This window comes from Zeus faber, assembly GCF_960531495.2.
Source record: "Zeus faber genome assembly, chromosome: 4".
In the NCBI taxonomy this organism is placed as follows: Eukaryota; Metazoa; Chordata; class Actinopteri; order Zeiformes; family Zeidae; genus Zeus; species Zeus faber.
The window spans coordinates 13,799,168-13,813,309 of NC_137191.1; the positions used below are offsets into that span (position 1 = coordinate 13,799,168).

At 47.6% G+C, this 14,142-nt stretch overlaps 1 protein-coding gene across 1 annotated transcript in view; it reads left to right on the forward strand.

The window, feature by feature from the left end:
- Window positions 1-406: 406 nt before the first annotated feature.
- The window catches only part of LOC307229430 (protein ELFN1-like), a gene marked incomplete at both ends in the record, with an annotated part of 32,786 nt that continues 19,050 nt past the window's right edge, over window positions 407-14,142 (forward strand). The window contains 4 exons of the mRNA XM_079999430.1: window positions 407-419; window positions 573-638; window positions 1,785-1,920; window positions 2,011-2,140. Coding sequence (XP_079855556.1) covers window positions 407-419; window positions 573-638; window positions 1,785-1,920; window positions 2,011-2,140 — 345 coding nt within the window. The remainder of the gene's footprint in view (window positions 420-572; window positions 639-1,784; window positions 1,921-2,010; window positions 2,141-14,142) is intronic.

A 14,142-nucleotide genomic window follows, 5' to 3' on the forward strand; every position in this document is an offset into this window, starting at 1 on the left:
GGAGTGTATTTTATGGAGGCTGAAGATCGGCATCCCCTCCCGATGTTGGGGAATTTTACCAGGGAGGCGAGGTAATCTTGGGGCGCTCCTCAGAAGACACTCGTATCCCACAAGAGGGATACGTGGCTATGCCCTGGAGGAATCGGTAGCGGCCTATCTGTGCGCCTCCCTCACTGCGGAAAAGCCTCAGCTGCCATCCAAGGCATGGAGGCTGACTGCAAATCTCATTGCGGAACCAGTTGGGATCCAGACGGCCTCCAAGATAGTCATGGGCCCAGAGCAGATCAGCTCTGGCCCAGTAGACGTCCCAACCTCCCCCCACTGATGGGATAAGGAAAAGGAATCCTTTCTGCCGTCCGCAGCAGCTGCAGGCTTCAGTGGTGAGGGGAAAGAAGGTGCAGAGGACATGAGCCCCAATGGTGAGAGGATTCATGCTGGTGGACCATCTGCTCAACCTCAAGTTTTCGCACGAAAAAGATATTCCCCTGTACCAATACCTGTGGAAGCGAAAGCCGTGCAGTCTTTTTTTCCCTTCCCTCCCACCGGTATGTTTTTCCAATGTGTTTATTTAGGCCCCCTCTCCACTCAGAAACACGAGCGTCACGGCCCCAAACTAAAATATGAGCCCGAAGCCTCAGGTGAGGCCAGGACGGGTCATCAAACACATAAACACAGGGGTGAACCTCCCTGCCTAGAGAATGTGGCCGGAGGCTCAATTTTTGGGTGAATCCGCTCTGCTGCCAGAGCTACCAGAATCCAGATCATGCCTCTCCGCTTGTGTGAGTGTCGGGAGACGCGCATGCCCTGGGTAGAGAGGATGATTCGAAAGGGCTAGGGGCTAAAGTTTGTTCTTCATCCACTACCATTCACTGGAGTCACAAAGACATAAGTCTTGGACTCAACAATTGATGTTCAGCAGACGCTGGGGGGCCCACGAGCGCCGGCACATCAATGTGTTGGAGTTGGAGGCAGTCCGGGTGAAACAACGCCCTGATACGTTCCGACAACATTGCGACAATTGCTTATATAAATTGTCAGTGTGGTGGCCACTCCATAGCCATGCATCAGGTGGCATCAAGGATTTTGCTGTGGGCCCATTCCCATCTCTGTTCCCTGTCAGCATAGCACATTCAGGGCAGACAAAACCTGGGAGGTGAGTTATTATCGAGGGGACGGCCACAAGCTTTGGATTAGTGCATTTATCCGCTGGTCATGGATATGATCTGGCGTCGATTAAGCTGAGCTGAGGTGGGTCTGTTCGCTTCACGAGACACTGCTCATTGTCCTCTATGGTACTCCAATTGGAACGACAACCCAGCATTGGGCCACGATGCCCTGGCTCATTGCTGCCTCGGGCTCGTTTATATACATTCCCTCCCCTCCCATTATTGCAGCAGATGCTGGACAAGGTGAGGGAGGACAGGGGGAAAATGGTTCTAGTGGCACCTGGGTGGCCAACACAGACTTGGTTCACGGACCTTAAGTCTCTCATCGTGGGTACGCCGTTGGTGCTCCAGCTTCGGCCGGACCTCCTGATGCAGGCAGCGCGGAAAATCTTCCATCCCACTCCCCACAAGTGGACACTGGTTGCCTGGCCCCTGAGCAGGACCGACTATTAAGCAAAGGTTTACCCATGGAGGTGCTGAAAATAATTCAGAGCGCTAAAGCCCTGTCAATGAGGATGCTTTACACATCCAAATGACTAGCCTTTAAGTGCTGGTTTGTGGCTTGTGGAGATAACCCATTACCCTGTTATATTGGGAATATACCCCATTTCCTCCAAGGCCGGCATGTAAAGGGCTTCGCATCGTCCACCCTCAAGCTGTACCTGGCCCCTATATTGGCCTGTCATAATGAAGAAGCTGGCAAGTCACTGGGCAGTCACATTTCGACATCCAGGTTCATGCAGGGCACCCGCCGGTGACGCCCGTGGCTGCGGACGTGACTCCAAAATGGGATCTGGTTTTGGTGTTGAATGCCTTAACAAGACCCCCATTCGAATGTCTCCAGGAGGTGTGAGGTGGGATTTTTGTCATTGAGGTCAGTGCTTCTGGCACTTATCTCCGCAAAACGTGTGGGAAACCTGGCCATGCTGTCTGTCCACCAGTCCCACTTGGTGTTCTCCACGGACAATCAGAGGGTTAGGTTAAAACCCAATCCGTTTTTTCAGCCCAAGAACATAAAAGCGGGATTCAAATCGACCACGATTGATCCCTCTTAATTTTCTCCGCCTCCCTTTGGTACAGAGGCTGCATACTCTGTGCCCTGTCCGGGTGCTTCTGGTCTATGTGGAGCACACCCCACGCCGTACGCCAGTCTGACCAGCTTTTTGTCTGTTATGGATCTAAGATAGTGGTCTCACTGGATAGTGGAGGCGATCTCATTGGCCTACTCCTCTGTGGGGCAGGAACCTCAGAGGGTCTTGAATCACATTCTTCTAGGGGTGTGGCTAACTAGTTGGCATTGTTACGAGAGGTTTCAGTTGAGGAGGTCTGCTGCTTCCTGGGCGAGCCCACACACCAGATTCACCAGATTCTACAGTCTCGACATGACGGCGTCAGCACTGGCGCAGGCTGTTTTGATGGCTGCCAGGTGTAAGCCTGCAGAGTTATGCTATTGTATGTGGTTGGGAGTGGTTACAGTCAGGTTATACAAGCTCAGCTGTGTGCGGAATCCCCACCCACGGGCTTTGTGGTAGGTCTGGGGGGGTGGTAATATAATACCTCGACACCCTATGAATGGGTTCTTATATGCAGGAACTGGTGTTTGAGGTCACATCTGCCAGTTGGTTTTCGGAATGGACTACCGGACCCTGGATCCTATGTCTCTGCCCTTGGGGGCTTGCATAGAAGACATTGGTTCTGGACCTCGCGGTTAGTGAGGATGGTTTGGTATACAATTTGGCATCGTAAGAACTTGAGTTCGAAATTACTGACCAGCTTGCTCAAATGCTGAATATGTGAGAGGACGTTTGACAAGTGGTGACCCAGTATATATACTGGGGGGCGAGCCTGATGAAGGGTGTCCGAGTGGCCCAATCACAGCGTCTAAAGGCCAAGTTGAGACTAGGTTGGTTTAAAGGGGCTTTCAGCTTTATTCAGGGTAGCTGTCTAGAGTCAGCTTAAGGCAATGTAAGAACTCTCTTTCTTCATTCTTAAAACCGTGGTTGGAGCACAATCCAAACAATTCACTCTCCCAAATATTTCAATTCATATCAGGGCTGCTAGAGGTCGGCGTAAACTCTGTAAACCCTCCATCACAACACACACTGTGACTATTTCCACACATTGGTGGAACACTCCTAAATTGGTGTAGGGGAGTGGTGTGAGAACGAGAGGGAGGAGAGAGAGAGAGAGAGAGAGAGAGAGAGAGAGAGAGAGAGAGAGAGAGAGAGAGAGAGAGAGAGAGATTGAAAGTCGGAGAGAAGAGGGAACAAGAAAGAGAGAGCGAGAGAGGCAGGGCTGGGGTTGTGGGTTGGGGAGGGAGTGTGTTTTCAGCTGATCCACTTCCTGCCTGATGCTGCCGCTCATTTGTCTTGGCTGGGAACTGAGCACAGCGCCAGAATACTGATGACGATTAACCCACTCCTCTCTCTCCATCTCTCCACGGTGCCTCCCTCCACCCTTCTCCCCTTTATCCCTCCCTTCCCAACTCACTCGCCCTGTGTGTCCAAACCTAGTCCAAACCCACCTCCACGCATGCTTTTATCTTCTTGCACATGCTATACATCCTATCTGCTCAACTGATTTCCTGCCTCCCCCATCCCTATTTCTCACCCTCCTCCTCCTCCTCATCCCTCTCACTCTCTCTCCTGCTGCAGCTGCACTTTGCCGACCCAAATTCTCTCTTCCCTGCTTTTCCTTCCCCGTGCATCTCCTCCTCTATCCATCTCTCGTCTCTCGACCTGACTCTACCTTCCCCCACGCTCAGTCTATCACTTAACGGCAACATTACCTGTCTCCACTTCTCCTCCACTCCCCTCTCTCCTCCACACGGTCCATTTCTATCAATTCGTTTTCCCCCCTCACCTCTCCTCTCCCCCCTTTTCTCCTCCTCTCCCCTCTCTCCTCTTCTCCTCTCCCCCTCTCCTCTTCTCCTCCTTGTCTCTTCTCCTCCTGCTCATTTCTCCTGTTATATTTTCATCTCCTCTCAGCAGCCTTTCCTCCTCTCCTCTCCTCTCCTCTTTTCCCCTCCTTCTCCTCTTCTCTCCTCTCCTCCTCCTCCTCCTCTTCTCTCCTCTCTCCTCTCCCCCTCTCCCCTCCTCCTCTTCTCTCCTCTCTCCTCTCCCCCTCTCCCCTCCTCCTCTCCTCTCTCCTCTCCCCCTCCCCCCTCCTCCTCTTTTCTCCTCCCTACTCTCCCTCTTCTTCACCTCCCCTGACTCTATATTCTCCTCATATCTCCCCACCTCTCCTCCACTGTCCTCTCCTCCTCTCCTCCCTTCTCCTCTCCTCTGCTCTCTTCTCCTCTTCTCCCCTCCTCCTCTCCGCCTCTGCCCTTCTCTGCTCCTCTCATCTCACCTCACCCTTGACTCTGCATGCCTCCACCTGTCTTCTCTACTTTTGTCTTCTTAACTTGCTAAATTCTGCATCACCCCACCCCCCTTTGTCTCCTAACTGCCCTCTATCTGTCTGCCACCCGTCTACCTCCTGCACCCCCACCACCCATCCCTCTCCTTTTTCAATCTCTTTCACTCTTAAACATAAAAAAGTCAAATAACATTCCTTCCTGAATGTGGGTCGTAGGGGTGGTGAGATGTGAAATTATCAGTGTGTGTGTGTGTGTGTGTGTGTGTTTGTGTGTGTGTGTGTGTGTGTGCGTGTGTGTGTGTGTGTGTGTGTGTGTGTGTGTGTGTGTGTGTTGTGTGTTTGCATGCGTGTGTGTGAGATTGTGTGGACATGTGTGTGCGAGTGTGTGTGTGTGTGTGTGTGTGTGTGTGTGTGTGTGTGTGTGTGTATGAGAGAGAAAGAGAGAGAGACAGACAGACAATGTGAGAGAGAGAGAGAGAGGGAGTGAAGGAGGCAAGACTGACACAGAAATTGAATAATAGGATGGATAAGGAACAGGGAAGACAGAAATGAAAGAGAGTTAGCGAGGGGGGGGGGGGGAGCGAGAGCGAGAGAGAGAGAGAGAGAGCAAGAGAGAAGTTAGACTGACAGAAAATGTAAGAAAGGAATAGGGAAGAGGGAAGACAGAAAAGAGAGGGGGGCAGCGAGAGAGAGAGAGAGAGCAAGAGCGATCAATGAAGAGAGGAAGAGAAAGGCCTAAAAGATGGCCTATGTTAGGGTTCATTTGCGGTGGGAACACCTCTGAGACGTCTATTGTTGAACCCCTGTGACGATGGGAGCACCTCGTAGAGAATCACTGCCTCCTTCCATCAAGTATTAAACAAGGCTGCGATCGAGGAATCTCCCCGCTTTATAACCAGGCAGTGATAACCTTAACAAATGAAAGGCTCCAGTCTATAATGAGCAAGCTGGCTCCGAAAAAAATCACAGGTACTACATCAGGAGTGACCTGCAGAGACTCTGACACTTTGTCTTTTCTCTTTCTTTTTCTGTCAGCAGATCGCACACATTCCTGTAAAAAAAAAAAAAAAAAAAAGAAAGAAAGAGAAAGAGAGATCACCTCGTTCAGCGGATTTTAATAATTTCTTTTTTTTCCCACAATGTCTGCGTTTAATGAGCATCCGCAGCGGTGCAGTCGATGGCTGCGCTGATGAGCGGGACCTCATTTGTTTTGATCATCCACGATCTGGGCTTCAAAGTTAGGAGTAAGTCTCAGTAGGCTTCCTACGGGATGGAAGGCTGCTGCCGCTGCTGCTGGAGTTTGGCAACGGCGATGAAAGGGGAGCGATTTGTGAGGAGCGCAGGATCGATGCGACACTTAGTTATGGACGGTCCAGAGCTTCGCTTGCTTTTGATCATCGTCGTTCTATTTTTAAGGTTTGTTTTGTTCATTGCGGTTGAGTTTCTGTTGATTTGAAAGAATAATAGTGATTTTATTGAGTGATTTTATCACATCTTATCTTTATATTCTTTTTTTACATGTTTAAAATATATATATATGCAGTATATATATATATATAGAATGCAGTCAGTATGTATATATACTGTATACACATGTATATAAAACTATGACTGAGTGACTAAAACTCAAATTATATAAGAAAGATACTGAAGATTAAGTTGCTCAGACACAATTTACGTTATTCGTTCTTTCCATTCACTGAACTGTTTTATTTCCTAGTTTCTGTCTGAAATAGTCATTTATTTGAGTAATTAATAATTCTAATGACAACACCGCTCAGGCTTGTTTTATCACAAATAAAATCTGTTCTATAAAACTAGCTCCATCCATCCACACTCACTCTTCCATTCTCTTTGAGCTCCTCCTCTGCCCCTCTCCTCCCTCTCTCCATCCCTCCCTCCCTCCCTCTCGCTCCTGTCTCTGTGTAATTCAGATTATTTTAATTCATATTTCATCCCTCGTTGTTTTATTCTAACCCAATCTATTATTCACGGCCCGTTTTAAAAATGCAACAGTGCTATGGTCACTGATCCAAGCCTCCTCCTTACTTGCTCACACTTACGAGCACGGATAAACACACACGCACGCACGCACGCACGCACGCACGCACGCAAGCACGCGCGCGCACACACACACACACACACACACACACACACACACACACACACACACACACACACATGCACACAGTAACCGCTGTTATGATCCATGGTTTTCTTCACTCATATGCACAGTGCAGTGAGCCCTTGGCTGTAACTCATACTGTAGTTCACAATTGCACAATTACTGCCAAAGCCACAGCCACAGCCACACACACACACACACACACACACACACACACACACAAACACACACACACACACATACACACACACACACACACACACACACATACACACTCACGCACACGCACACACACACAAAGAAATGTCCACAAAATCTCCCACACACTTCACTGTTTTTCTTTCTATTGCTTTCATCTCCTCATCAGGCACGATGGAGGTAAAGTTTGTGTGAGAAACTCAGAGACACAAAGGAGAGACGGACAAACAGACACACACACAGCAGGACAGGAGAATCAATGCTTGGGAACGGCATGAATTAGGTGAAGGGAAAACGTCTGACTCATAAGTAGAGAGAGAAAGAGAGAAAGAGAGAAAGAGAGAAAGAGAGAAGGGGAGAGAGAAAGAGAGAGAGAGAGAGAGAAAGAGAGAGAGAGAAAGCCAGGGAGAGGAGCCGGACAGCTTCTGTATACTGAGCGAGCAGATGGTGGAGTTTAAAGGAAAAATGTGAGCGTGAGAGAGAGAGAGAGAGAGAGAGAGAGAGAGAGAGAGAGAGAGAGAATGTTGGGTTAATAAAATATAAAATAATAAATAATAAAGAATAAAGAATGAGGGAACTTTGGAGGCAAGGATATTCAAAGGGAGGAATTGATGATAAAAAAAATGAAATGAAGCAAAGTGAAGGGAAGAGCGGCATCACGAGAGAATCATGCACATTTCACACACTAAATGCATGAAAAAAGGCACGCACGCACACACATGCAGTGTTCAGCAGATCATCAAGTGGTTAAATAGGAGAGACCGTATTAATTATTTAGAGAACTGTATGACAAGCCTGCGGTCTCTCAAGGTATGTCTCACTTTGAAGCACACACTCCCTCACATAAATGTACGGACGTCATCACGACTCCAGCGACCCTCACTCTCTCCCTCGCGCTATCTCACTGCCTGCATCTATGGAGTGAAGTCTAATTGCCTCCTTTACCAGCCAATTAAATGACAGTATCTGTCACCATGACAGCTCATTAGCAAATCAGCATTCAGCTTTCAGGCACTGTGGGTGTGTATACGTGTGTATATGTGTGCTTGTTTATCTGTGTGCGTGTGTGTGTGTGTGTGTGTGTGTGTGTGCGTGCATGCGTGCGTGTGCGCGTGCGTGCGCGCGTGCGTGATTTGTTTTTTGTTTGCATGCACCAGCTAATGCCCCATAACTCAGCCTTACATTCTCCAGCCGATAACTGACCCCACTCTGTGTGTTTGTGTTTCTGGGATGGCGGCTGCTATTCAGAACGGAAATTTCAGCATGTTGTTTTTCTTTCTTCTCTTTTTTTTCCCCTCCCCGTGAATTTGCAAACAGATGGACGAGCAAATTCGTAGCTATTTATGATATTTCTATCTGCAGTCTGTTCTGAGTGCATTACCATTTGTTTAGAAAAGAGATTATCTCCACGCTTGGGGGGACACAGTCCAAAAAACACATGGACGTGAGTCTGACATCGCGCCAGAGAGAGGGAGAGGCGATGCAACGCTGACCCCAAACATCAGGAAAAGCCAGTCCACAGATCAACGCACACAGTCGATATAAAACAATCAAACAAAGTACGAGTTTGAATTCTCAGAGACGGGATCTATTAACTGGATAGAAACTCTTTTATTAGAAATAGTATTGATCATGTTAGTACTCGTACATTTGGGTTGCGATGCTGCCTTTCCTGCGGCGTCGTCATGACTTTGAGTCTGTATTTTTCCATTTTTGAAAGCCAGAAACGCACGCGCGCGTCTAAAAGCGCCCGGAGACTGAACGTGACGCCTACCGTCGACTGGCTCAGACGCTGCCACCGCAGGTTCGGCGACACAAATACACGTTTAAAGGGGCCCAAGGACCCCCTCTGAGTGTGATGGTGTTGTAATGGCCCAGAACACATCTGCAGATGTTGGGCAGGTGGCCGGTTCGATGCCACGGTAGCTGGATTGCAACAACAAATCCCCCTGCGGTGGGTCTACGGGGGGGACTTGGCGTCCTCCCAGCCTCCGGCAACGATGGCGATACGGGTTTTTCTGAGAGCAAGTTTTGAAACACCTAACACTCTGAAAAGAACTGAACCTTTCATCATGAAAGTCCCAACACTACGAGTGCATGTTTCCTCCGCCCACCATGTCCATGTCCACTTAGTATGTTCTTTAAGGGCCTTTTTTTTATCATTGTAATTAATGGGCTACTGGGATGTGAGTGGTGCACAGCACTGATCGCTGGAGTGACAAAGGAAAACAGACTTTTTAGAAAAAAACAAAAAAGATTCCACACTAATTCACGAGGGCGCCCTAGCGCACGAGGCTCCAGGCAATTGGCTAACTATGCCATATGGAAAGACCGCCTGTGCCTGCAGACTGTAAGTTTGGATCGTTTATTACAGTATGTTTGTTACAAGTGGGACATAATCTAGATGCCGTCAAGATGCATGTGATATCTTCAGTTCTGGGATGCACCCCCCACCACAGCGCTCCATAAGTCTGAAACTTCCCCTGTTATGCAAATGAGCAGATTATGTAATCCAGCAAGTTCGAGCAACTTCTTAGACACAGTTGGCAACAATGACTTAGCGCTTAGACAAATTGTAGTATTTCCGTTCCAATATTGCCAGAACTTTGTCTTATATGAAATTCTTGGGCGCTGGTTTGGGCATTCCTCAGTCTTTCTTATCAAAACGAAAAGACCCTTGTCTGCAGACCAACATCGGGTTGTGACCCGATCATTTGTCTCGGATGTCACCGCAGGAAGTCCAAATCTTGCAGTCGGCACAGGGATTATGCAGCGGCCGGCTCACACTGGGGCCTGTGGGTCGAGTGCGCATTAAACCTTTTGCGTGGATCAGATTGTGGGAACTTAGTAACGAACGAACACCCGTTTCCTTCCACCCCGAAAAGCATCTTCACCATCCGCTGATGCATAAAGGATGACTACAGAGCGCTCCATCATCTTCCTTTCTCTTTATCGCACTCACGGTGCGTCACAGTGTATGTGTGTGCTCTCTATGTTCACTTTACACAGCTATTTAATGCATCTTTAATACATCTGTGCTTTTTTTATCTTTTAAGAGAAGCTAAAAAGCTGTATTGTGCTGTCCCAGCGATTCTCTTCACAGTATAGCAAAATATTGTTATAATTTTTAATAATTTTATTGGTTGCACTGAAGATGTCTAGTGCCGCAGGGTTATATGAATCCTAAAAGAAGCTTCAAATATGTCCTGTATGCCCATATTGGCCCTGAAATTATCTTAAATGTGCATTCAATCCCCTCACTGAGTGTGAAGGTAAATCTCTCATTATGGAGATGATGAAGTTAGGTTTAATTACATTATTTGTATGCAACTTTATCAACTATGTTCTATATACGGCCCTAGCCTTTTTGGGGCTCTAGCCGAGATCTGTACAGTAGAAGGTGCCCACCCTTAGGCCCCTCAGTCTGTTTGCGTCACAATATTGCTGATAGATGTATGCCACCCTCCCATGCACACTGCATACCTCACCATCCAAACTCTACCTGAGATCAAAGCAGAGCAGCCGCCAGAAGGGTGCACGACAATTGGGCAAAACCAAAAACCCATGGCATGGAATTTGGGTGGGGCACCCAATGTCTTTATATTTTTTTATTAAGAAAAACTATATATATTTTTCCCATCATTTCTTAATTTATGTTTCCTCTTCTTGGCTTGGCTATGGATGATTGATGCCCGAGACCCTATGCTGAGCGCTGGCACTGACTATTTATATATATATATATATACACACACCGATCAGCCATAACATTGAAACCACTGACATGTAAAGTGAATAACATTGATCTTCCTCTCCCAATGACACCTGTCAAGGGGTGGGATATATTAGGCAGCAAATGAACAGTCAGTTCCTGAAGTTGATGTGTTGGAACGAGGAAATTGGGCAAAAGTAAGGATCTGAGCGACTTTGACAAGGACCAAATTGTGATGGCTACACGACTGGGTCAGAGCAAGAAAGGTCCTTTGGGGTATTCCCGGTATGGGTCATAGGCCTTGGTCTGATGAATCACGTTTTCTTTTACATCATGTGGATGGCTGGGTGCGTGTGCGTTGTACTTTGGGAAGAGATGTCACCAGGATGCACTGTGGGAAGAAGGCAAGCCGGCAGAGGCAGTGTGATGCTCTGGGCAATGTTCTGCTGGGAAACCTTGTGTCCTGGCATTCATGTGGATGTTACTTTAACACGTACCACCTACCTAAACATTGTTGCAGACCAAGTACACCTCTTCATGGCAACTGTATTCCCTGATGGCAGTGGCCTCTTTCAGCAGGACAATGCTCCCTCCCACACTGCAAAAAATGTTCAGTAAATGGTTTGGGGAACATGACAGAGAGAGAGAGTTCAAGGTGTTGATTTGGCCTCCAAATTCCCCAGATCTCAATCTGATCGAGCATCTGTGGGATGTGCTGGAACAACAAGCCCGATCCATGGAGGACCCACCTCCCAACTTCCAGAACTTAAAGAATCTGTTGCTAACGTCTTGGTGTCAGATACCACAGGACACCTTGAGAGGTCTTGTGGAGTCCATATCGCCATGGGTCAACGCTGTTTTGGCGGCATGAGGGGGAGCTGCACAATATAAGTGGTGGTTATAATGTTGTGGCTATTTAAATATATATAAGAGCTGTTTAAACCTTTTTCTCATACACACACACACACACACACACACACACACACACACACACACACACACACACACACACACACACACACACACACCTTATCACCCCATCACCTCCTCACATCGCAAATCACAGTTCCAGTTGTGTGTGTGTGTTCTTTGGCTTAGTGGAGCTGTTCAGTCCTCCGTGGGTGGACGGCGATGTGAAAGTCCACAGGGGGCTCTTTGTAGCAACAGCCTGCCAGAGGGTTTTTTTGTTGTTGTTGTTTTTCCATTGGTTTCACTGATAGGTCTACTGCTGCTCGCACAACAGCGAGCAGAAACGCTCGTCTCGAGCCGCCATTTTAGGGAGCTGGTGACACGCTCGAGTTTGTGAAACGTGCATTCAGCATGTAAAAATGTGAGAGATGATTCGATGATATGGTATGTGTCTTCCGTCAAACTTTAGCAGCCAAACACCAAAACATTTTGGTTTTGGTGTGAGGCAGTTAAGAAGCAATTGCACAAAATAAGGAAAAGATGTCTGTATATACTGTTATACACACATCTGTCCATTTATAATGAAAAAAGTACTTGATAATAGTAAATCATAATCATATGTTGTTTCACCAATCTATGATTCATAACATAACAAAACAAATTTGTTACCACCATTGGCCTTTTGTATTAGTTACCACAAGTTAGTACCACAAAACGTAACTTGCCACCGTACCAAATCATTTTTCTTTGTTCTTTTTGAGGATTAAGGGGTTTATAGAAATTGTTTGGGTCGTGACAATTCCTGACAGCAGAGCCAGGACTGGTTACCATGATGCACTTTGTTTAAAGTCCCTGTAAAGCAAAAATATATGTGTTCTGAGTTTTTCACACCACAGAAAAGATGTGTTATTAACCACCCTGCCAAATTTGAATGACTACAATTTTTTGCCAAGTATATTAAATTAGGTTTCAAAATCCTGAAAAAAAAGGCAATTCCCTCTGTTCTGAGACGCTGGGGGCGTGTCCACTGAAGACACTGAAACCACGGCCAATCGCATTAATCTTGTTAAACATCTACATCGGAGTAACTTCCATGTTCAAATGTTCTGCTGAACCCAGTCCTGTGTCTAGTTGTCCACCTCAAAGCGCCGCCGTCTGGCTGCGGGACGCCCCGCTCTCCCCAGCCCCCTGCTGGCTCCTCCACAGGCCAGGTCGGGGCTCCATGGCCTGTAGCATGCAGCTAATGCTAACATAGGTGCAATTTGTGGGGTGGGGCCACGGGGATGCACAGCGGAGCGGAGATTTTTATTTCACCACTGACGCCCCCATTCTGACCTGGTGTGAACATAGTGTTAGGGGAGGAGCCATCCCAGGTAGCAACGCGTTACTTCACACGTTTCTGAGTTAGCTCCGCCTAAAAAAACGGGACCAAAAAAGTGGTGAGAAACAGTTGAACGGTCTAATTCCACAATTCAGTATTCCATCGTTCAGTCTTTCTTTTGCTTTTTTTTTTTTAGCAATTACTTTCCAACATGTGTAATGTGTTCAGAATCAAATCACTGAATTCACTTTACGGGGACTTTTACAATGCTTGTATTTTTGTATGCCTGTGCACACACACACACACACACACACACACACACACACACGTATGCACGCACCCACACACACACACACGCACACACACAAGAACGCACCCACGCACACAGGCACACACACACACACACACACGCACATTCGCACGCATGCAGACACAAACACACACGCACACACGTCTCTCATATGAGCCAAAGAGAGAGAAGAACATGCCGCGGAGAGGTCCTGCATGTGGTATTTCATTGTCATAGAATCCACATGGAAACAAGCGCTCTCTCTGTCTCCCTCACTTTTTCTCTCTCTCTTTCTCTCTCTCCCTCTCTTTCTCTCTCCTGCTCTCTCTCTCTCTCTCTCTCTCTCTCTCTCTCTCTCTCTCTCATTCTCTCTCTCTCTCGCTCTTTTTCCGTCTGTCTTTGTCTCCTTCTCTCTCTATCAGCGACCTACCAGGCATTGGTTGTTGCTGTCATCCTCGGCTCCGTCTTCATCCGTCTCTCTCTAAAGGGAATCCCTCCACTCGTTTTCTTTTAAGGCCGCCCTCTCTCTCTCTCTCTCTCTCTCTCTCTCTCTCTCTCTCTTTCTCCATCCCTCTGTCTGTTTCTCTTCTCTTTTCCGTCGCCACCTCTCTGAGTCTTTCTTGCCGTCTCTCTTTCCCTCTCCCTGTGTCTCTCTCTATCATGTACGCACGCACACACACACACTCACACACAAACACACTCAGATTCACACACAGTGCTTTGAGGGGTCCCATTAATTGTGTTATGTAAATCCAATTTTATTATTTATTCCTTAATGAGTTTGACTTTATCACATTAACCAGGGACAAAAGCTGAGTCTCACTGAGTTCCACCAATCTGTCCACGCTGAGTCGGCGCTTAACGCTCTCCAAAACAATTCCTCACTTTTTGTCCTTCTAACCACTCCCTCTGTTCTTCCCTTCCCTCACTTCTCCATTCCTTCCCGTCCCGCGCTCCATCTCTTTCTCTGATAGTGACAGTGAGAAGTGCACGGCGGAGCGGAGCGTCAGCTGGTTGGAGGAAACCTCCATCTGCACAAGGTAAGAACATGTCCTCACTGCTCCG